Source organism: Grampus griseus (genome assembly GCF_964374135.1).
Source record: "Grampus griseus genome assembly, chromosome: 6".
In the NCBI taxonomy this organism is placed as follows: domain Eukaryota; kingdom Metazoa; phylum Chordata; class Mammalia; order Artiodactyla; family Delphinidae; genus Grampus; species Grampus griseus.
Window position 1 is genome coordinate 19,827,040 of NC_139000.1, and position 22,365 is coordinate 19,849,404.

General features: G+C 48.0%; 1 protein-coding gene across 4 annotated transcripts in view; it reads right to left on the bottom strand.

Moving 5' to 3' along the window:
- ZNF618 (zinc finger protein 618) overlaps window positions 1-22,365 on the bottom strand; it is a 178,562-nt gene that overhangs the window by 76,936 nt on the left and 79,261 nt on the right. For all 4 annotated transcript variants that reach the window (XM_082656569.1, XM_082656568.1, XM_082656570.1 and 1 more), the window contains exon 2: window positions 5,881-5,924. In XM_082656569.1, the coding sequence (XP_082512695.1) occupies window positions 5,881-5,924 (44 nt within the window). The remainder of the gene's footprint in view (window positions 1-5,880; window positions 5,925-22,365) is intronic.

Consider the following 22,365-nt stretch of genomic DNA (forward strand, 5'->3'; position numbering starts at 1 on the left):
TCCTGGGCATCTTAAACCTAGCCACTTATTTTTTGGCTCCTAGAGGTGAACGCTAAGTGGCAATAGAACTTTGCTGACACTATGTGAAACCGAGCAGGACCCTGGGGGACTCTCCTCAGTAGAAGTCCTTTCTGTGTCCCCCATTTCTTGTTTGTAGGAAAGAAGCTTCAGCCTCCTAGACCTTCCCTGAGTACCAAAGGGCAGATTCAAACAGCTGCTTGTCAGGTAAGGGAGGGAATGCAGAAACAAAGGAGGAGCAGTCAAGAAACAATAGTGCAATAATAAGGCAGGTTCTGGTTTTTCCTCAAGGAATATACATAACAATATCTTTGAGTTCTGCAGGAACTAAGGCCCCCATCCAGGTGGAGGTTGGTAACTTCAGGCTGAGTATGATGCCTGGAGCGACACCCTGTTACCTCACCACCAACCCATCAGAAGAAAATCTGCACACAGTGGAAGATAAAAGACTCTGACCTCCTCCGCAAATGATTAACTGCGATTAACTTCCCCTTTTTCCCTTTAAAAACTTTCATGGTCAAGCAGAATCTTGGGAGTTGGTTCTTGGATACGAGTCCATCTTCTCCCCAGGTTGCTGGCCTCCTGAATAAAGCAATCTTTCCTCTCCAACAAAGAAAAAAAAAAAAGAAATCAATTGCCACCCACTGTTCCCTCCTCCTAGGAATGGAATTCAGCATCGTGGTGATGGTGGTGATAAAAGCAAGCATTTATTGAGCACCTACTATAGGCCAGGCATTGTGCTAAGGGTAGACATATCATTATTACTGCACTTAATTCTCACCAACACCACTACGAGGGAGGTATGAGTATAATCCCCATTTTACAGATGAGGAAACTGAGGTCAGGTAACTAGCCTAAGGTCACACAACCAGGAAGTGGATGGTGCCAGGATCTGAACCCCGGTAGTCTGGGTTCAGAGAGAGGGTGAGTTAGATGCCCAGCAGACCAGGCATGGAGAGTGGGGGCCACAGAGGCCATGCTGCTCCACTCTGGGGCTCTCCCAGGACCAAGCAGGAGGCTGTGCATTGTGGATGCAGGACTTACACAATGCTTTGCTGAAATGGACTCCTCAGGCCTGAAAAAAAGGGCCTTTTGGAAACTCCCTTCCAAGCCTATCTTCTAAGGTCCTGCCTGTCCTGAACCCTTGGCAATACGTCTTATAACATCTTGCCCCCCCTGCAGTTTATTCTCCTCCTGGCAACCAGAATGATCCTTTTAAAACCAAAGCATATCATGTCACTCCTCTGCTCAAAATCCCCGGTGGCTCCCCATCTCACACAGGGTAAAAGCCAAAGTCCTGACAAAAGTCTCCAAGGCCATATATGCAGCCACATCGGCCTCCTTGCGGTTGCTCCAGGAAAGCTCCTGCCCCAGGGCCTTTGCACCTATTGTTCCCTCGGCCTGGAATGCACTTCCCCCAAATGATTGCTTGGCTCAGTCCCTCATTTCCTTCAAATCCTTGTTCAAATGTCACTTTCTTGCTGATGCAATACTCCTCCTGACTCTCCCAACCCCCCTCCCTGCTTTCCCCCTACAGCACTTTTTACCAAATGCCATACAATGTGTTTTCAGTATTTATTATGTCTCCTCCATTCCCACTAGAACATCAGCTCCACAAGACCAGGGATTTCTGTTTTGCTCACCACTGTATTTCCAGAACCTCGGTCAGACCCTAGCACTTAGCAGGCACTCAGTAAGTGTTTGTGGAATGAATGAATGAGACTTGGTCTTATCACCTTCTCCCCCACTCCAATGTCCCTGTCTAGAAGATCCTGATCACTTGTTAGGGCAACTGGTACACCTGGTGAACAAGTGAGTCCCTCGGCTGCTTCTCTCCCTGGCTGTCTTATCTCCAGATGAAAGGGTTGGACCAGATTATCTACAGAGTCCTTCCAGCTCTGAAAACCTTCAACTGACAAAAAAAAAAGGGCATACTTCTTCATTACAGCAAGCCTGTAGCTGCATTTACTTGATTATGAAAACTGCGTTTCCTTTAGAATTTTCCACAGTTCAGGCCCCGCAGCCTCCACGCTTCTTAAAATAAGTGACGTTTGGCTGCAGCTGTGCTACGTGATCTGTAACCTGCACACTAGGTTAGCATTAACCTCAAGTGCTGGGATCACTGGTCTTGTAAAATCGATCCAGGCTGGGTTACAGGGAAGTAAACCAAACCACAGTTAGTTGTTTCCTAAGATCAGAAACACCACCTCTCCTTGTCCCCCTCAATTTGACACTCATTCCTTAGCAGCCCAGGCTGTTGGTTTTGGGGTTTAGCCAGAGGCCCTCTGGAGAAGGAACAAAATTAGGTGTTCCGGGCCAAAAGGAAGGCGCTGGGACGAAAGCAGACCCTGGTGTGATAACACAGCATGCGCGGCACAGCTGGGAGCAGGGAGCGGAGGTCAGAGGGTCACAGGTCCCTCAAGGTCAGTCCCGACCAGGGCCATCCAGCCTAACTGACTTCAGGGAGCCTCGGGTCTTTGTCTGCCCATCTGAAACAGGAACTGCATGAGTCTAACGTTCCATCAAGTATCTACAACTCTAAACCCCACCTGGCCAGTCTAACCCAAGGCCGGGGTCAAATTCACCAGTGGCGTCAGCTAAGGACTATGTTAATGTTCTCCGGACAAATGTCCAGAGACGTTTGGAATGCAGCACTTCTCACACTGAATGCTGGGTCGCTCCACAATAATGCTGCTTTGGTCCTTCAAAGATGCTCTGTTAGGTTTAAGGACAGAATCGGTATAAACTCACTTGTGAGCTCCTTTGGAGGTCCTGCCTTTTGGACGAGCCCCCAGCCTATGGCCCAGCCCTGGTCCCCTAACAGGCTCCTCTAACCTCTGTAAACTGATCACTTCCTACGGGGAAGCAGGAGGGCACAGCGGTGAGGCACCTGCATCAGAGGAGTCAGACCTGGGCAGCCATCCTGGCTGTGGAGCTCACTTCCAACTGGGCAGCCTGATGCCTGTATACCTCTCTGGGCCTCAGCTTCCTGAGCAGTAAAGTGGGAATCATAAGCACATCCTTCACAGAGCTGTGATAAAGATTACATCAATTAATAAATGTAAATCACTTAGCTCAGAGCCTGACTAAATGGTCGTTGTTATTATTATTATTAGAAATGTTTTCTTTACATCTCAAGTCACACACTGAGGTCTGGGCTGGCCCTTCCTGGTGTATATCCTGGCACTGTGGTAGTAACATGGGGCCCCATCACTGAGTACATGCAAACCTAGGTTAAACAGGGAGAGCAAAGAGATGGCACCCATGCCACCTCCCGCCTCCCCTGACCGGGGCAAGCATCTCTAATCTATCGCAGCACTCTTCTCCCTCTCACTACAGCCTTGGGCTGATAAGATTCAAAACAGACCTTCAGGCACCTATGAGCACTGTGGGGAAACCCGCCTGCTGTCCTCTGATCACGAGGCAGAGATGCTGGTATGGGAGAGATTCATGCCTTAGAGAGTGAGGGCAAGGACCACATCCACATACAAGTTATGAGGAGTGAAGGGAAATCTGTCTCCATTCACTGCTGCAGACCCAGCACTTTGAACAGTGCCTGCCACACAGCAGATGCTCAAATATCTGCCGGATGAATAAATTAGCATCTAATCCACCTGAGTCTGGGCCTAACCTAGCAGGTGCTCAATGAACACGAGAAGGCAGTGGGGGAGGCTGGCTAGACCCTCACTTGAGTACAGCATCACCGTGTAGAGAAAGCACTGGCTTAGGCAGGGTCAAGGCCTGGCACTGCCACTCACTCAGCACATGACCCTGAGCAGGGCCTTTCTTCACCATGTGTACAATGAAGGGGGTTGGGAGCGGGGAGGGGAACCTGACAAAGCCCAAGGCCCCTGCCAGTCCTGACATTCAGATCCAGAGAACTCTTCCAGGCACTGCCAGTCTAGGGACTCCCACTGCCCCGCAGGCCATAGCCTCATACACTGTTCTTACACAAGATTCCACTACCAGGGGCCCAGGAGAGAAACACAAAGGATCTGGGCAACTGCTGGCCACGTGAGTCACTGTCCAGTTTCCCAGGCCCAAGCCCAGCCGTGCAGCCCTCCTTTCCAGCCCACACTCCTGACTCCCTACATCATGCATCTTCTCCCGTCTCACTCACTGTACCTATCCCATAAGCACTCACTGAGCACCGGCTGGAGGCCAGCCCACAGCAGTGAACAGGACAGACGTGGCCTCTGCCTCTGGAGCTGGCAGTCAAGAGGCAGAGAAAAGTACACAAATACGTGGAATAGTTGAAGAGCATAAACTGGCCACGAGGGACACAGGCAGGGTCAGAGGGGGTCAGAAAAGGCTTCTCAGAGGGGAGGATGGAATTGAGACCTGAAGGATCAAAGGGCACGAATCATGGGAAGATCACGGAAAAGAACATCCCAGGCAAAGGAACAGCAGCTGCAAGGGCTCTCAGGCCAGGGGCTGGCAAACTACGACCACTTGTGTATTTACGTGTTATCTATGGCTGCTTTCGAATTACACTGGCAGAGCTGAGAAGCTGCCACAGAGACCTATGGCCTGTGAAGTGTAAAATACTTTCCGTCTGACCCTTTCTAGGTAAAAATGGGCGACCCCTGGTTTACAGTGTTAGATAAATAAGAGAAGGTCAGGGTAGCTAAAACAGACTGAGCAAGGGGGAGACATACGAGGAGACTGGGGAGGTGGGTGGAAGCCAGGCCATGATGGCTTGGGTGGGACACACTGACCTCCAGCCTGGTATCTCCTGCAAACGGGGACCATAGTGATCTCCCTGAAACACAGGGCTGAACACCTTACTCTTCTGCGCTCTTGGTTTCCCAAAGCACATTGCACAGAACACTGGTCGGTCTCTCTCTCTCTCTCTCTCTCTCTCTCTCTCTCTCTCAGATGCTATCAAGCAAACACACGAGCACATGAAATGCTTGGAAAAGTTCCACAGCCAAGAAATCTGTTGACTTTGTTTAACTCACCATCCTTCAAATTTATTTGGCCATAGAACCCCTATTAACATTTGAAGAACTAGTGTTCCATGTGCTAAAGGGCAAATGCCTCTGCTTGGCACACCCAGCTCCAGTAGGTAACCCCAGAGCCTGTTCTAGATTTTGAGGGTGTGGCCTGGGGAGCCGTCTCCCTAGTCTGTCCCTTGCCTTCTTCTTGCCTCCAATGCCCTAAATAAAGGTCATCTGGCCACTGCAGCTCTGCTCTACCAAACGAACTGCAGCAGGAACACTAACATTTACACCAGGTTAAGTGCCTGCCTGCGCCCCCGGTGGTGGATGTCTACTACATGGGCCTGTCCAGCATCGCCTTCCCCCATCTTTGGTAACGACAGCCCAGCTCTCCTTTGGGGACCACCTCTCCCCCATCTCCTGCCAGCTCCAAGGGTGAGGTCTGGCTAAGCAGAATATTCCATCCTCCTGCTTTGGAGGGATGGGTTCAGGATACGAGCGCAGGACCCAAGCAGTATCGATGAATTCCAGACTAGGATGGGCGTCCCTGGAGTTCACAATGCAGCAGCCGAGATACGGGATTCAAGCCCAGGTTCTTCTGCCCAGCCTTGCACTTCACCCTAAGTCTCCCCCAACTTGAGCGGCCAAGGCCAGTTCAGCACTGAGTCATCCTTAGATTCCAGTTACAGGTGCCCAGAGAGGGCACCAGGGGGGCTGGAAAGTGCTACCCACAACCTCATATCCTCCAGGCAAGTATGGATACTTCTCAACAAACGGAGCTGGCCTGGACCATTCATCCTTTCAGGTGGAAGGTGATGACCACAGAGAGGTAGCTGTTAGTCATGAAACCAGGGCGAAGAAGACGGCGGGGGGCGGGGGGTGGCGCGGGGGTGCAGTAGGCAGCAGGGGAGGCGGAGCATACCTGCTTGCCGTGCTTTTCCTTCCAGCTGCACTGGCTCCGTCAGCCTGCAAAAGAAACCCAGAACACCTAAATCAGCCAAGAGGAAAACACAGATTCTACCCACTGTACCCTACCAAGCTCCCGCTCAAACACCAGCCTTCAGAGGGGGTGAGCCAGCCACAACGCCCTACTCCATTCTTCCAGGCTAGAAGTCTGCCCCCAGTGGTAAGAGGGAGTTAGGACAGCCAACCCCCCCACCCCAATTTGCTTGGCCCTTTAAATCCAACTGAGCACCCACTGCCAACACAAACCCAGCAACCACAGAGCCCTGGGGACTCAGTGAAAAGTAAGTAACCAACTAAATCTGAGATTGAATTGCACCATTTTCATTTTCAGCTGGGATTTCCAGTGAAACAGTAGCTGAAGATTTATTCCTACCAACTGGAGGGGGGAAATCCTATTATGTTAAAATAGTCTGTCCCCCAACCCTGCAAGCAGGATGAGGCAAGAGAGCACTGCTTCATAATCTCTTTTATTTGGGGCTGGGTGATGGGAAGATAAGGCTGACCAAATGGAATTTTCAGAAATCATAACATTTTGGTTCAGATGGAGAGACTGAGGCCCTGGGAGAGGAGGGAGCTGCCTGATGTCTCATGAGGACTGCGTGACAAATACCCGGGGATCCTGACTCCTAGGCCAGTGCTGGGGGGACCTCGATGAGGAGGCCAAGGACATGGAAAAAACGCCTGGGTTCTCCACCACCCCTGGTTGCAGATGCATTCCCCAGTTTTGTCAAAACGTTAATAATAATGGTAATCACAGTTAGAATAATGCAGGTCCAAGACTCTAGCGTACATGTGTTTCCAAATTCAGAACCTTTCCAATTTTAGAAAGGCAATGTGGTGCATGTGTTCTCTATTTTGAAATAACCCTGGCAGGGTCTGGGGAGGCCCTGGTACTCAAGCACGTTGATATTTCTATAGTAAAACTTATGCAGTCAGCCCTAAGTGGGCTAAACGAAACCGGGCACTAGCCTCTTCTCCCTTCAGGTCAAGTTCTGCCGCCTAACCAGTTACAAAACATCTTTTTGTTTTCAAGCTTTTCGAATTTCAGGATTGCAGATGAAGGATTGAGGACCTACAACAAAAACAGCGGCAGCTACCTTTGGATGAGTGCTTTCGAGAAGCTGCAAGCTGGCAAACCCAGATGGCGGACTTCAATTTAAACAGTCAGTATATCAAAATAAAGGCATTTCACCCCCAAGAAAGCCAGATTTCAGCTTCTGAAAGCAACATGTAGTCCCACACGACTGGTCAGCTAAAGCTGACATACCTGGTTCACCACAGTCCCCACCACCCACTCTTGCCTACTTCCCACCCCACGGCCTGGCCCCTGCGGGTACCCCAGACTCGCTCCCTGAGCTAACTTCCCACCTGGCGCTAGTGTGTGGGCATTCAACACCTCTCACCGAATCCTCTTGATGGGTTCCCCAACACACACACACAACAGCCCCATTTAAGTATTTCAGGCATTTATCCAACATCCCACGGCTATAAGCCCAGGTCTGGGTCAACTCCAATGCCCACCTTCCTCAGCTCTGGAATATTCTATCTCCCTCCAACACTCAGGAGGGACAATCGGGAAACGGGGTGAACACACACAGCCTCCACTGCCCACACGAGGGAAATGGAAAGGTGAAGGACAAACAGGGAGGTAGAAACGTGAGGCCTGGGAGGGAGCAGTTAACGGGATGCCAGTGAATTATTTCCATGGAGGAAACAAGAAAGCGGAAAATGGTTTGCAAATCATTTCACTGGGAGCAAAAGAACACGATCAATTACAGCCTCTTTCCAACATCTTGCATTCGTCAAACTTGTATGGAAAGCGAATGGGAAGAAGTTGTTCTAATGCTCATATCAGAAGAGGCAGAAGTGGTAGAGGTGGAAATTCTATCCCAGAGAGCTTAAAAAAACTGTAAAATCCCCAATGATCTCTAGCCTTTCAAATTGCAAACTGAACTCCAGGCATGTATTTCTAGAATTTTATACATTCTTTTAATGTTGTTTTAATGCTTTTTTTTTTGTCCTTTTCCTTCACAATTTCACAGAGTTGACCAGTTCAAGCGTACTGAACATGGGACTGGGTAGGGGAGAAGAGTCTCTCTTTTAGGCACATCTGACCATCTCCACCCATTTTCCCTTTCACTGTGTTTATGATATTTGAGCTTCTTATCACTGGTAGCTACATGCATTTTTGTTTTCCACCCATTTTTATAAAACAAAGACAAAATGCTGAAAATTTTCAAAGAGCTGTCCAAACAAATCCTTTCGTAGAAGCCTAGATGGTACAACTGGGGAAATGAGATGGCTGGAGGGAAGAGTTCATCCCTGCAGGGTGGGAAATGTCCGTTTATTGGCAGAGATGAGAAGCAGATATGGGAAGGGGGGTAGAGATGGACAATGGGCACAAGTGAGAGATGCCCAAGAGAGCACGTGTCAATATCACAGCACCTGTCAATCTCAGCCTTCAGGCCTGGCTGAGTCCAGATCCACCATAACAACAGGGGACAGTCTCTCGGGCCCCCCCAGCCACAGTGCTGAGGACACCCATTCTCATTGTAGAGATCCCTAAGGTGCCAGGCCGGCTTTGTCTGTGTCCTCACAAATATCTCAGAGCAAGCCCTACTGTTTGAATTAAGTTGACTTTGCCATTTTCCTAGGCCCAAATGGTCTACTACCAGCAATTTCATGCAATTCATCCCAAACCACAAACTCACCTTTACCCAGTGTAATCAGATCTGATTCTCAATTTAAACCAAAGTTCAAGAGCACAGGGCTTAGAGTCAGACAAGTCTGAGTTCAAGTCCTGGGTCTGCCATTTTCAAGCTATATAATCCTTGGCAGTTCGTCTGCACTCTCTAGGCCTCAGTTTCTTCATCTGCAAAATGGCAATATGCCAATTGGGCCCAAGAAACCGAGGCACAGAAAAACAGAGTGACTTGTACAAGATTACACAGCAGACGAGCAAGAGGCAGAGCCAGGCCTGGACTGAGCCAGGAGTCTTCCCAGCCTGTCTCCGGGCCTGATCTGAATCCTGGGCTGCAAGTCAGAAGGTCTACCAGACCCCACAGCCCTGAGGCCTTCTCCAAAGGGCTGGTCAGAATGATACTGAATGCAGCTACGTAGGTAAACTACTAAGCACAGGCCAGGGATGTGTAGTAACCACTGAAGTAATGGAAACTCTATTGCTGTTGCCACTGGACCATGTGCTCCTAAAGATGCAGCTTCTGCCTGGCTCTGTCTGGGTCTCACTTTGAACCTTGGGCAAGCTCTTTCCTTTCCCTGGACCTGAGGTTCTCATAGGTAAAAACAGGCACGGGAGGCACGAGAGTTCAATCCGATCATCTCCCCCTCCTTTTCATCTCTGATACTCTATGTGGAGCTGACCCAACCTTAACCAAACCCCTCAAGGGTAAATGAAATATGGTGGGGGAAGTGTACTCATGAGAGGTCCTCTTCCTCACTTTCACATAGCTGGGGGTAAAGGTATCCAAGCCCCCCACCCCACCCCGCCCCCACTCCCCGTAAGGGCACCTGCTTCCTCTCCCAGCCCCATCCATTCCTAACACACCAGCTTCTTCTCAGGACCTGGGCAAGGCTATTTTTAGTTTCATTCGACCCTCCTCTTCCCTCCCAAATGAACGTTAAGTTGTTCTTTTCCATTCTCTTATTAAGGATTTTCTTGGAAAGAAAATATTATTCCAAACCCAGAAATTTTATTTCTAAATTTGTGCAAATGTAAGTTGTAAGACATTAGCTGCATTTCACATTTTGTGCAAATGGCAGAAACAGGCAATTCGTGTGCTACGGGATGGGGGCTGGCCAACGATTTCGATAAAATAAACCCTTTTTTAATTTAAATGCTAATGCACTGAATTAAAATTTAATAACTGAGGAAATTGAAAAGCCGAGCAGGAATATTGGAAATAAATCCAAGCAGAAACAGCTGAAATTAAAAATTCTAGAGAGTGGGAGGATAGCAGCTAAGCTGTCTTATATGATTACATTTTTTTTCAGAATGAAGCAAAAAAAAAAAAAAATCCTATCTCTCGCTGGCTCTAGGGCAGTAAATCCGCAGTGCTGTGATTTATTGCTCAATTTTCCTGAGGGAAAAAGGCTTTCTTTCATGCTGAAATATTTCATAAATTTCAAGCCAGCATAAATTCTTAATTTAAAAGTTATGGAGGTCACATTTAGTGCACTGGTACTGTTCCAAAATCTTAAAGGAATAGCAGCGACCGAAAAAAAAAAAAAAGCAAAAAGGAGGGGTAGCATTTGCTCGTTTTTTTTTTTTTCCTTTTTTCATTTTGGTTTTAATTTGTGAGTTGAAATTTCATTATTAAAGATTCTTCCTGGATGGATGGAACCCAAGCAAGCACATGGGGAACTGGTGTGTGCTTGGAAATCTGCTGCAAAAGATGAAGAGATAAAGACTTAATTCAATTATAAAAAGGCATTTTTTTTTTTTAAAGCCACTTGAGGAATTTCTGGTAAAAATTTCCTTCCTTCATTGCCCGGGAAGGGGTGAGAGTGGGGGAGGGTGGCCAATGTAATTGCTTCTCTTAGATCGCCAATCTTTTGTGCACACTGATATATTCATTTGTTATACAGCTGTTCAGCGGCGGAAAGAATGCTGGGACGCCCATAATTCTAAGCAAATCAATCAAAAATTAATGATTTGTCATGCTTGCACAATGGAGGAAAACAGCTCCTTGGGTCCTGGCTGCCTGATCTCGAAGAATGAAATGCCTTTCTGCGATAAGAGAGCGGAGCCAGAGGCTCAGGGAGGCCGAGGGGCCACTGCAAATGTGAGGGCTCATGGACCCGGAGCTCTGAGAGGGTGGAGTGGGCATCTCCAAGATGGCGCATCAGCTAGTCAAGCCAAGGATGGACTTGAGGCAGCACATTTTCGTGGTGGTATAATTAGGATCTTGCCTTTTCCCTCCCCCACTGCAACACAAACATTGCTTCCTCTCTGGAGACTTCCAACGATTCCCCCTCCCCCCAGCAGATCTGATTAGTCCCTGTTCATTGTTCTCCCAGCACTGCTAACTCACCACCACCAGTGCCTTTCACCAGCTCTATGGGATGGGGACCACAGTTCCTGGAAGGCCTGTGCCTCCCAGACTGTGCTCCTCCTGGATAAAGACCGCATCCTACACGTGGCAATGTCTCCAGCACCCAGCTCAGGGTCTGGCACAAATATTCAGCAAATAAGGTTGAATCCGTTAATTATTATTTCTCAGGAAATACTGATACCGAGAGGTTGCTGAGATGAACGATAAACTGCACTGGCAATTATACTTGGATAAAATGTAACAACTGATCTTAAATAATCAATCACTCCTTTCTTCATTCAACAGATATTTCTTGAAAGCCTACTATATGTTAAACACTATGCTTGGCTTTGGGTGGACAGCCTCAAATCCACTACTGGACAATTCCAAATCCCCAGTGTTCACTGCTTCTCGGCTTCCTTCCACCCTTGGAAGGGAAGAGTGAACGTGAACCGGGAGAGGAGGGACGTTCTCTGCATGCTCAAACGTCTTTGAAATCTCATTTTCTTTCTTACTAATTCACGTGAATGTTATATCCACAAGTATCAAAGGCATATTAGTCCAAAATATGTCTGTGTACTGCATATATATGTATGTATGTTAGTTTGAACACAAAAATTCCGTTTTAAATTTCCAACTGGTATAACTGACCCTGCAGGAAGATGCTCAGCGTCAGTGGTGAGTGAAACCAAGTGCACTTGACCTGGAGGCCTGCAGGAGGCACCGAACCTTCGAGAAGCACCTACCAGAGCCCCAGGACTTGCCCAGAAGATGATTCTATGTCCCCTACTATTTACTGAGAGGAAGACAAGTGGGTTCGAAACAACTCAAACCTCATTTATATATCTCTTTCCTTTCCAACAGCCAGTGGATCCCCCAAATTTAACTTGAACTTTCTGTCCCACTGAGATACATGACTCAAGTCAGAAGAAAGTCATTCGCTCATCTGACAAGTATTTACTGAGCTCCTTCTATGCACCGGACACTGTTCTAGGCAGTTGGGATATATCCCTGCCTTCATTGTGATTATATGCAGAGGGGGCAGATGGTAGTATTGGAGTAATAAACTAGTAAGATACATAGTATGCTAGAAAGTAATCTGTTCTATGGGGGGAAAAATAGAGAAGGGCAGGGAAGAATCAGAATGCTGGGCCAAGGGAGGAGCCGTGGGCTGCAATTTTAAATAAGGTGATCAGAGTAGGTGTCACTGGGTAAACAATGGAAGTTGAGGGGGTTGGCCATGTGGCGACTAGGGAAAAAGGAATGGCCAGTGGGAAGACCCAAGGGCAAGAGCGTACCTGGTGTGCTCAAGCACAAAGAGGATGCCAGTGTGTCTGCGGCAGAGTGAGGCAAGGATGAGAAGAGGTGGGGGAGGGGGGGAAGAGCCTCACCGCCACTGAAGGGCTTTGGCTTTTACTCTGGGGAGCCACTGGAAGGTTCGGGCAGAGTCAAATGTAATTTGCCTTCCATTTTGAAAAGACCATTCTGGATGCTGTGTTGAGAACAGACCGTAGGCAAGGATGGGAAAAAAGAGCCATCTTTTTCCAGCCCAGGAAAAAGATGAAGGTGGCTGGGACCAGGGTCGTGGTAGTGAGGGAACTGAGGAAAAACACTGCGTTCTGAGTCTACTGGAAGGTAGAACCAATAGGACTTGCTGACGAACTGGAGGTGGGGTATGAAAAAAAGAATCAGGGAAGATTCCAAAAATCTTGGACCAAGAGAAATGGATGGCGTCTCTCTGGTGCATGAGAATATTAATCATCAGCACAGCACTTTATAGATTGTTACACTGCACTGAATCTTCCAATAACCCCGTGAAGAAGACACTGCAGTTTATCCCCTTTGACCAAGAATTCACCAAGCACCCAAGGGGCCAAGTGACGTACCCAAGGTCACACAGCTGGCCAATGGCATGGCCAGGGCTCACACATGTCTTCTCACCCCAAGTCCATGGCCATTTCCTCTACATACTTGGCCCTTCATCTCTAGAACAAACAAATCAAACCTGCCCCCAAACGATGTAGATAAACTGTTTTCCTATCCAACCACTGGGCCCCAACTCAAGCACAGGTAGTCCCCACTTTTACACACCAGGTGTTCATGAAACACATCCACGAAGGGTGACTGCACCAACACTGAACAAAAGCTTTGCAAGTTAAAAGAGGATTCCATTCCCAGGGCACTAAATCTGTTATAAATTCCCTAATTAGACCTTGCTTCTTAGATCGCGTTCAGTGATACGGTTCTAGCTTGTGGTACTTGCTTCTACTTTTGGATTTATTTTCCCAACTGAACATGGTTACTCAAAGCCACTGACGGAGTGGTTCCGAGCTTGAGGGGTGGAGTGGAGGCTACCAGAGAAGACTCTGGGTTAAAAGAACTGGAACCCAGGTAGCTGACACCATTTTTCGGTAGGTATTTATAGAGTTCAGACTAGATGTGTGATTCTGAGCAAGGCCTTGGGGGACTGATACTGAGATGAATCAGACATGGTTCCTTATTCATTCACCCAAATACTACCCATTAAGTGCCTACTATGTACTGGGCACCAGGGAAGTTACTGGGGACACAGCAGCAACGAGAACAGTGGGGGAGACAGGCCGCGATTATTTAATTCATGCTGCCCATTTGTAATTGCCAACCGAGAGACATGCTCTGAAGAGAAAGTCCTGGGCTCCATGAGCATCTTTAACAACAGGATCCACTGAGACTATAGGATCAGGAAGGGCTTTCTTGAGGGAGGATGCTGGAACAGGGCACACAGAGCTCCCAGCCAACAGTGGGAATGCGAAATCTAATGCAACTGGAGCTAACACAAGCTGGGTGCCGGTGAGCAAGCAGAAGGATGCCATCTTGCCAAGCTGGGAAGCCTGGGTCCCTGAACCCCGCAGGGCTGGAGACTTCTCTGAGGGTCTCCACCTCTGGAGGAAGGACATGGCCAGGCTCACACAGGGAGCTCCTGACCAGACCCCAAGCCAGAGCCCAGAGGCTGAGGGAGGCCCCTCATTGACTGGCCATGTTTCCAACTACAAGGGAAACCCATGGGAAATGACCAATGTCTTTACTCCTCTAGGTTACGGGACCCCTCCCCAAGCCCTTGCTATCTGAGGACAAGTATCAAGAAATAAACCAGGCTTCCTGGGAATGGAACGAGCACATGCCTTGTCTGTTTCATATGAGTTTCCAGGTATAGGCAGGTTCTTCTCCTCTCTGGTGGGCAGCCACGTGGACTGGAGCAGGACCCTATTACTGACATCATCACCATCACCATCATCATCATCGTCGTCTTTGTTGGCGTCATCAACAGCTGGTCATTACTGAGCACCTGTAAACCAGGCTGAGGAGTTTCGGCTTTACTCCAAGGCTCACAGGCTGCCCAGAAGGCATGTGCGCCTCTGGAAGCAACTGCTGGCTGCGGTATAGAGGCAGGGAGCCCAACACGGAGGCCACTGTCATCTTCCAGGGAAGAGATGATGCTTTTGGGAACCGCAGTGGAGGAGAGAAAGCCCCAGGACCTAGAGCTATTGGGAGTGACAAAGATCTCCTGCGATAGCATTTGGAAGGCACCCAGGGAGGAGCTGGCATGCAGTAGTTGCTCAGTAAGTGACAGGTTTACAAATAAATGCACCACTGCAGCTGCTGAGGAACGCTGTCAGCCTGGGATCGTGTGCAGAGGGCCAGGAGTAAAAGGTGAACCCACTTCCACCCCTGAGGCCTGACTCATGGGCCTTAGAAGAAGTGGTGGGATCCTGGCTCAGAGCGGAGGGGCAGGTGCCTCCCCTGGGCTGCCATGTGGGACTACAAGACTCGTTCTCATCCCAGGGCGCTGGATGGGACCACAATGGGAGCCCACAGTCCCTCCCCAGGACCAGCAGTCAAAAAGCCCTCAGGCTCCAGGACTGAGGAAGAGAGATGTGAAGGACCTCAGCAGCAAGGGTGGTAGTCACTGGGAATCAGGCGGGAGCACAAACTCTGCCACTTGCTAGCTGGACCCTGGGCGACTAAATTGACCTCTCAGTGCTTCACTTCCTTCCTCTGTAAAATGGGAATGATGGGAGTCGCCACCTCACAAGCTGCTGTGAGGATGAAGTGAGCTCATCAGTCTCACACTTAGAGCGGGGCCTTTACATCCACATAGCGTCAGCTTTTATTATTAGTCGGGCATCAGGGGCCCCGAAGGGGGATAACACCAGCGATCCCAAGAGGCCAGTATCTACTGAGCACCTCCTGTATGCCAGCCCGGGGCGGAGGCATCGTGGGCACCGTCTCATTTAATCTCCTCAACCACCCTAAGCAGTAGGGACCGTTCCCAGCCCCACTGTCCAGGCGAGGACCCAGAGCTTGCAGGGTGTTGGAACAGCCGGAAAGAGGCTCAGCCGGGCTTCCAACGCAGACACTCCGATTCCAAGTTCACGTTCTCAAACCCAGTGCCATGCTGCTCCAAGGCCCAGAGGGGTGACCTTGGCGAGTGAGTTTCCCCATCTTTAGAAGAGGACACGCTCCTCTGGGTGCATAAATGCTGCTCTGTTTGTTTTCTTTTGAAAAAAGAAATGCATCTCAGTTCTTAACCATCACACAGTTAATCTCTCAATTTACAAAAGAGCAAGTCACGTGACTGGATTCCACAAAAATTCTCTCTCCAGGTTTATGATTTTACAGAAAACTCCAGGGAAAACCGCCTGGAGCGAGTTAAAACCAGATCAGCCATAAACCATGTCCTGGGTACAGCCTCACCAAGCCAAGACTCAGATTACTCATTAAATACATGATAAATATTCATTTCAGATCAGCAGGAAGTTGGGGTGGGGGTGGGGCGTAAAAAAAGAAAAACTTTTTTGCTTCATGGGAAAAAAAACCATATTATGAATACAGAGGGTTGCAACCTTCAAATTAGTGAACTCCAGGATTGGGGAATTGGGGGACAGAGTTTTTTCAAAGTCAACCCCTTAGGTATTTTTAAACAAGGCAGCAAGTAAGGGCAACTCCAAACCTCTTCAAGGGGACCAGGTAAAGGGCTTAGTGAGGCAGGCGTGCCCAGACAGGCCTCAGGGAGGAGCAGCAGTCCCCCATGCCAGGAGACCCCCTCTGACTGCTGGCAGAGGCAATGTCTGGCCCTCCATTTGCCCACCCGTCCAATGAGGCTGCTGGACTGGCAGTGTCTCAGAAACCTTCCAACTCTGACATCTGGAGGCCAGCAGACCTGACTCCAAGTTCTGCCTGGGACACTTACTAGCTCTGTGACCCGCCTCAAGTCACATCACCTCTCGCAGTCTCAGTTTTCTCCTATGTAAAACAGACAGAAAAAGCCCCACGAAACACAGCTGTTGGTTAGAATAAAAACATATAAAGTCTGTTAACATTCTCAGCTAGTGCTAAAAGTACTGTATGAGCACAGATCTGGATGATGTCATTATGATTCCACTGGTGGTGGTGAGTAAAATTAATACAGTAAAAAAAAACAAGAACATGTTCTGATGACTCCAACAGGATTTAGTAGTTCCCAGTAGAGAATCTGGATCCGGATGGCCTAGGTTCAAATCCTGACTCCACCACTTACAAGCCATGTGACGCTGGGTAAATCACTTAACCCTCTGAGACTCAGTTTCCTCATCTGTCAAATAGGAGAAATAATAGTATTCACCTTACAAGGTTACTTAGGACTAAATCAGTTAATATATTAAAGCTCTCAAAACAATGCCTGGCATATAGTGCTCTACAAGTATTAACTATAAAAATAATTATCATTTATTAAAATGATTTATCATTTATTAAACTTTAGCTATATAATTATCATTTACTAAAATTCGGGCAAGTCCCTTTCTTCCTCTGAGCCTCAGTTTCCTGAGTTATAAACGGAGAGTTCTGATCAGATGACGTCTGAAGACCCTCCTAGTTCTGAAACTTGCTGGCCCTGTTGTTTGTTTCCCCCCACGCTGTCCCACTGCCTAGACTGCATTCCCCTCTGACAGGCTGGACCCCAGGCCCTGCTCCAAGAAGCCTTCCCTGACCACAGGGACAACCCCTACAGCACCAAGGGCGTGCCTGGGCAAACCTGGGAACATCATCACTCTCTGCAGTCTTGCTCCCAACTAAACTGCAAGTTCCCTGAGGGTGGCTAGTTTTTTAGAGCTCCTCTGTGGCTCCACAGCGCCCAGGGCTGTGTTGCATACAGATGGAGTGTAATAAAGGTCAGTCAGTTGATTTAAAGAAGAAAGGAATCGTACTGCCAATACTTAGAGAACCATTATGTGAATGGGGTCTAGGGAATCATCTAGTCCAAGAATGGCAAACAGGCTTTCTTTTCAGTGCCAATTCTCATCTATTAGACATGGCTGCCTGGGGCAATGTGTTGAGAAAGATTCTGGGGCCGTATCAGAGCTCAGCTAGTAAGAGTGCTGTGACTGATTATTGATGTCTGCAGTGAGCGAGGTAAAGCTGCGGACAGTAGCATGCTTGCCCCCACTAATCTAGTCCAACACTCTTCTTTTACAGATAGAGAAACAGAGGTCTCCTGATCCCCAAAGCACCCATTTTCCAGTCACCACATTCTCATTTGCAAAAACATTTCCTACATGAAGAAGGAGCCATGGTCTTTTAAAATTTGGAGTAAAAAGAGACCCCAAAGAAGAGAGAAGACCAGATGGACTTCCCTGGTGGCACGTGGTTAAGAATCTGCCTGTCAATGTAGGGGATACGGGTTCGAGCCCTGGTCCAGGAAGATCCCACATGTCACGGAGCAACTAAGCCCATGAGCCACAACTACTGAGCCTGTGCTTGAGAGCCCACGTGCCACAACTACTGAGCCCACGAGCCACAACTACTGAAGCCTGTGCACCTAGAGCTCATGCTCCACAACAAGAGAAGCCACCGCAATGAGAAGCCCGCACACTGCAATGAAGAGTAGCCCCTGCTCACCACAACTAGAGAAAGCCTGGGCGCAGCAATGAAGACCCAGCGCAGCCATAAATAAATAAATAAATAAATGTATATATATAAAAAAAAGAAGACCAGAGACAGAAGAAATACACACAAAAAAACTATGTGCAAAACACAAGGCTTACTTTGGCTGTGAAAAGAAATAATTACAGAAGGGCAAAGTAGATGCTCTAAGAAAGATTTTTTCTTTTTAAAGAAAGGAAAGTCTGGAACACATGCTCAAAGTAGAAATCTTACAAATTCCTATTGCAAAATAACTCCTGGTCAGCCAACCACGATCTCTATAAATATATCGCAAGATCAACAGCCCAGGCAAATAGGGGGAGGGGGAGAATGACTGCACGAATTTTTTTAAAAATCAAAATAGTTCTTCTCACAGTTGGAAAGGAAGGAGGCACCCATCATCCTACAAAATGAGAGGCCCACGAAGAAAAGAAAGATTGTAATTCTACACATCCCAATGGCCACCCGCGGAGAAATCTAGACAGCCAGACTATTTTGAAATTATTCTACAATTCTGTTTTCTTTGCAGGGGGAAAAAAAAATCTGGTACCTGAATTCATTAGGGCAGCCATTATCTTACCACGGCTTCCATGGGATTATTCAGGGTGGGAACAGCCAAAGGCTCTATGGGGCCTGATCTGGGTGGTACATCCTTCAGGGTCTGAGCCAGAAAAAGACAAGCCACTCTAGGTCTTTCAAGTAGAGGCAACTTAATACAGGGATTTGAGTAGAGAAGACACACAGGGGGCAGAAAGGCAACCGTGGATTAGCCCATGAGGAGCTCTGCTACCACCTCCAGGCCTGGAGAGAGAACGGTGTTACCAGAGTTGGGGCAGTTCGCAGGAGCTGCCCAATGGGAGTGGTTCAGAGAGGGAGGGGCTGGAGCTACACAGAAAACACCGTAGGAGGTAGAGAACGAGTGGGGAGAAATACCCTGGGCTTTTCCCTTCTTCCCACCTTCCTATGTCCCTGCTGTGCATCCTTCTGGCTAAACTGTCTGAAGGCCAGAGGGCAAACACACCTGGGAAATGTAGTTCCTTGCAATTCAGAGCACACAGGGGAAAGAAAGGGATGGAGTTGAGGTCAAACCAACAAACCAACAGTTTGCAAACCAAACTGGATTCTGCAATATCCAGTAGCCACAGCTCAGGGCTGAAAGCACCCTGAATATCTGATAAATGGAAGCCTGGCCCTCCAGTCCCAGTGCCCCAACATGTGGGATGCTTGAATGGCCTTCCACCGTATTTTTGCTTCTGGCCTTTGCTGAGAATCTACTATTGACAGAAAACTCATAATGTGGAAAGCTAGTTGTCCCCAATGTTACTCAGAAGACCCAAGTACCCAGTGCACACTCTAGAATCATCTCCTGACCAGATCTAGAACACTCAAGGGGACATTCAAGGGGATCAAGAGTGGAGGCTCTGAGGTGCCAAGTCTGATGCCAGCTGGGCGGGCTGCAAGGGAAACACTCCGAGCGTCCCAGGACTGTGTCCACCTCCAAGGCCACTCCAGATCCACAGTGAAACTTCATGCTGGTGGTTTTTGAACTGTATCATAAAAGACAGGAGCGTTCCTGTCTCACAGGGCACAGACTCAACCCCGTGTCCCTCTGTGTCCTGGCTGTGGCTGAAGGCTTAGTTTCACACTACATTCTGCAAAGAAAGGAAGGGCCCTTCCCTTTCACTGAAGGCTCCATTTCCTCTCTCCCCAAGACACAGGGCCGATCTCTCTCCCCTGTTTTCTTAAAGCACGTATTGCCCAAGCCATTCAAATAGTATCGATCAACTAGCCGGTACACTCAGTCATCCTTTTATGACCTGTCTTCCCAGCTGGACCATATATCTTCCCCGGGCAGGGGCCATGCCTTTGGATTCCCCAGAGCTTACCACATAGCCCATCAGGCAGAAAGCACCTACACAGTATTCTTAAAGGAGAAAATGACCCAGGCTCCCCAAATGCCGAGTGTGGGATGGGGCAGGAATACCACTTTCTATCGATGCCTCATTTTTATTTACTGATTGATGGGATGTTTACATCCATTACTTCATTTAATTATTTACAAGGTAGGAGCCACGATTTCCACTTCGGACAGGAGGGAGTGGAGGTTAAGGGACTTTGCCCAAAGTTCCTAGTTACTGGCAGGGCCGAGATTCAAACCCAAGTCTTCTTCTAGGACAAATACCAAACTCCTTCCGTCTTCTGGCTCCAGTCTTCCTTTGCAAGATCCCCTGTCTTGCTTCTCTTTCATGAAATGAACTGATTTAATGAAATCATTAAGTGACAGAAGTTAATATATGTAAGGCACTTAGAACAGTGCCTGGCACAGACTAAGTGCTATGTAAGTAACAGCTACCGCTGTCTTCACCGTTACCATCATTATTATTTCTCCATCTCCATTAAACTCATTTAAAAAGGTCAACCCACCACAACATCTAGAGGCAGCAAACTTGACAGCCAAAGCAGTAGAAAACAGAAAACGCCTACATTTAATTAAAACTGGAAAACTACAGAAGCTCAAATGACTTAACAGTTAAGAGGAGGCATTCAAAGACATTGTATGATTCTCAGAAGTCTACCCAAAGCAGTCTACCTGGTACCCTGTACCAGGCAACCAGCAACACTTTATTCAAAAGTAAGCTCGAATCTTCTTTCCTGACTGACTTCACTGGGCAACACTTTCAGTGCACAAAATACAGTACTTTCTCATCCATGCACAGTCTTTAGAGCCAGAAGGCCTGTTTTACAGAGGGAAAATAAAGGCCCAGAGTGGAAGTAAAATGTGTGAGGTCACATGTACTTTAACGCAATCTGCAAGTCTCTAAAGTTAAAGTGGTAGCTTTATCGGGCCTAGTCCTTTGCTAAGCCCAACGTGGGACTCTGCAATCATGGGCACTGAATGTATGTTTTAGGCCAGGCATGTAAAAATCAGTATTTCAGCCACCAGTTCATGGCTCGGCCCGAAGTCTTTGGGCAAATAAAACAGGTCATCAGCTACCGACCCCAGCTAAGATAGAGGATGAGAAGGCGGCATTCTGCCATGTCAACTCTCCCAAATGGGATTCTTCTAAGAATCTCCAAAGCAGTGGTGTGCCCTCAGCTGTCACATCCACTGCTGCCTTTCTCTAAGTTTAACTTGGCACACTGTCACAACCAACTTACCGGCTCTCATGTCCTTTGACCATGTTGGGGAACAAATTCTATCCATATTGTACAAAAGAAAGAAAACGATTCATGTACAAAGATGTCCACTGCATTATTTATAATAAAAACTAGGGAACGACCTATATGTACAACAATGTAAATAAATATTTCCTTACAAAGCCATTAGAATGGAGGCTTATGAATGGTGGAGAGCTACATGAAAAACACTTACGTACAGAAGTGAAATGACAAGAACAGAATCAAAACTACATACATAACTACAGAAACACTGCTTGCACATATATAATATACTGAAAAGGGCTTCCCTGGTGGCGCGGTGGTTGAGAGTCCGCCTGCCGATGCAGGGGACACGGGTTCGTGCCCCGGTCCGGGAGGATCCCACATGCCGCGGAGCGGCTGGGCCCGTGGGCCATGGCCGCTGAGCCTGCGCGTCTGGAGCCTGTGCTCCGCAGCGGGAGAGGCCACAACAGTGAGAGGCCCGCGTACCACAAAAAACAAAAACAAACAGAAAATATATATATACCGAAAAGCGCCAGCCCTGCATGGCTCAAAAATATATGATTTTTTCCCCTCCTTTCTGATTAGCTTTCTATCATTACTGCTTTTGAGGAAAAACTCACTATACTTTAAAAGACCCATGCTGCACATCTATAAAGGCAGGTAGTCTAGACAAGGAGATTTCCTGGGATGCTATCCTTCTCCAGATTGAAGACCTGTGACTCTACAAAGACCTGCATCTACACTCTGTCCTCTGAGGATGTAGCCACTTAAGCAAACATGGTGGTTGAGCCCAGGTACACATCAATCCACTGGGAAGCACTCAGCGCATTCAAGTCCCACCTCGGAGCAAAACAAGATGACCTGGAGAGTACCTTTAAGCACTAAGCTTTTCTCTAAGAGGCTCTTGGGAGAGGTAATGTTTAAGCCTATTGCGTTTTTAATACAGTAGACCCTGAGAGTGAGGTTTTTATATTGTACGTAATTGCAGCCACAAAAACTATACGACTGCTAGTGTGTATTGAGATACTACGCTGTGCCAGTGACTCTGAAAGGCTCATTAAATATGTGAGAAGTCATCCAACATCCTCATTAACTAGGGATTATTCATCCACTTTAGAACTGGGGAAACTGAGGTCCTGAGAGGCAAAGTGACTTGCTGTTGTAGGGAACTGGATCCAAGTGAGAATGTTCACAGATGAGTAGTCCAGCCGCACGGCACAGTCTGGAATATGAATAGAAGGTGGGCTTCTTTAATAAACCATCTCATTTTGTCCTCACCACTTACGTGT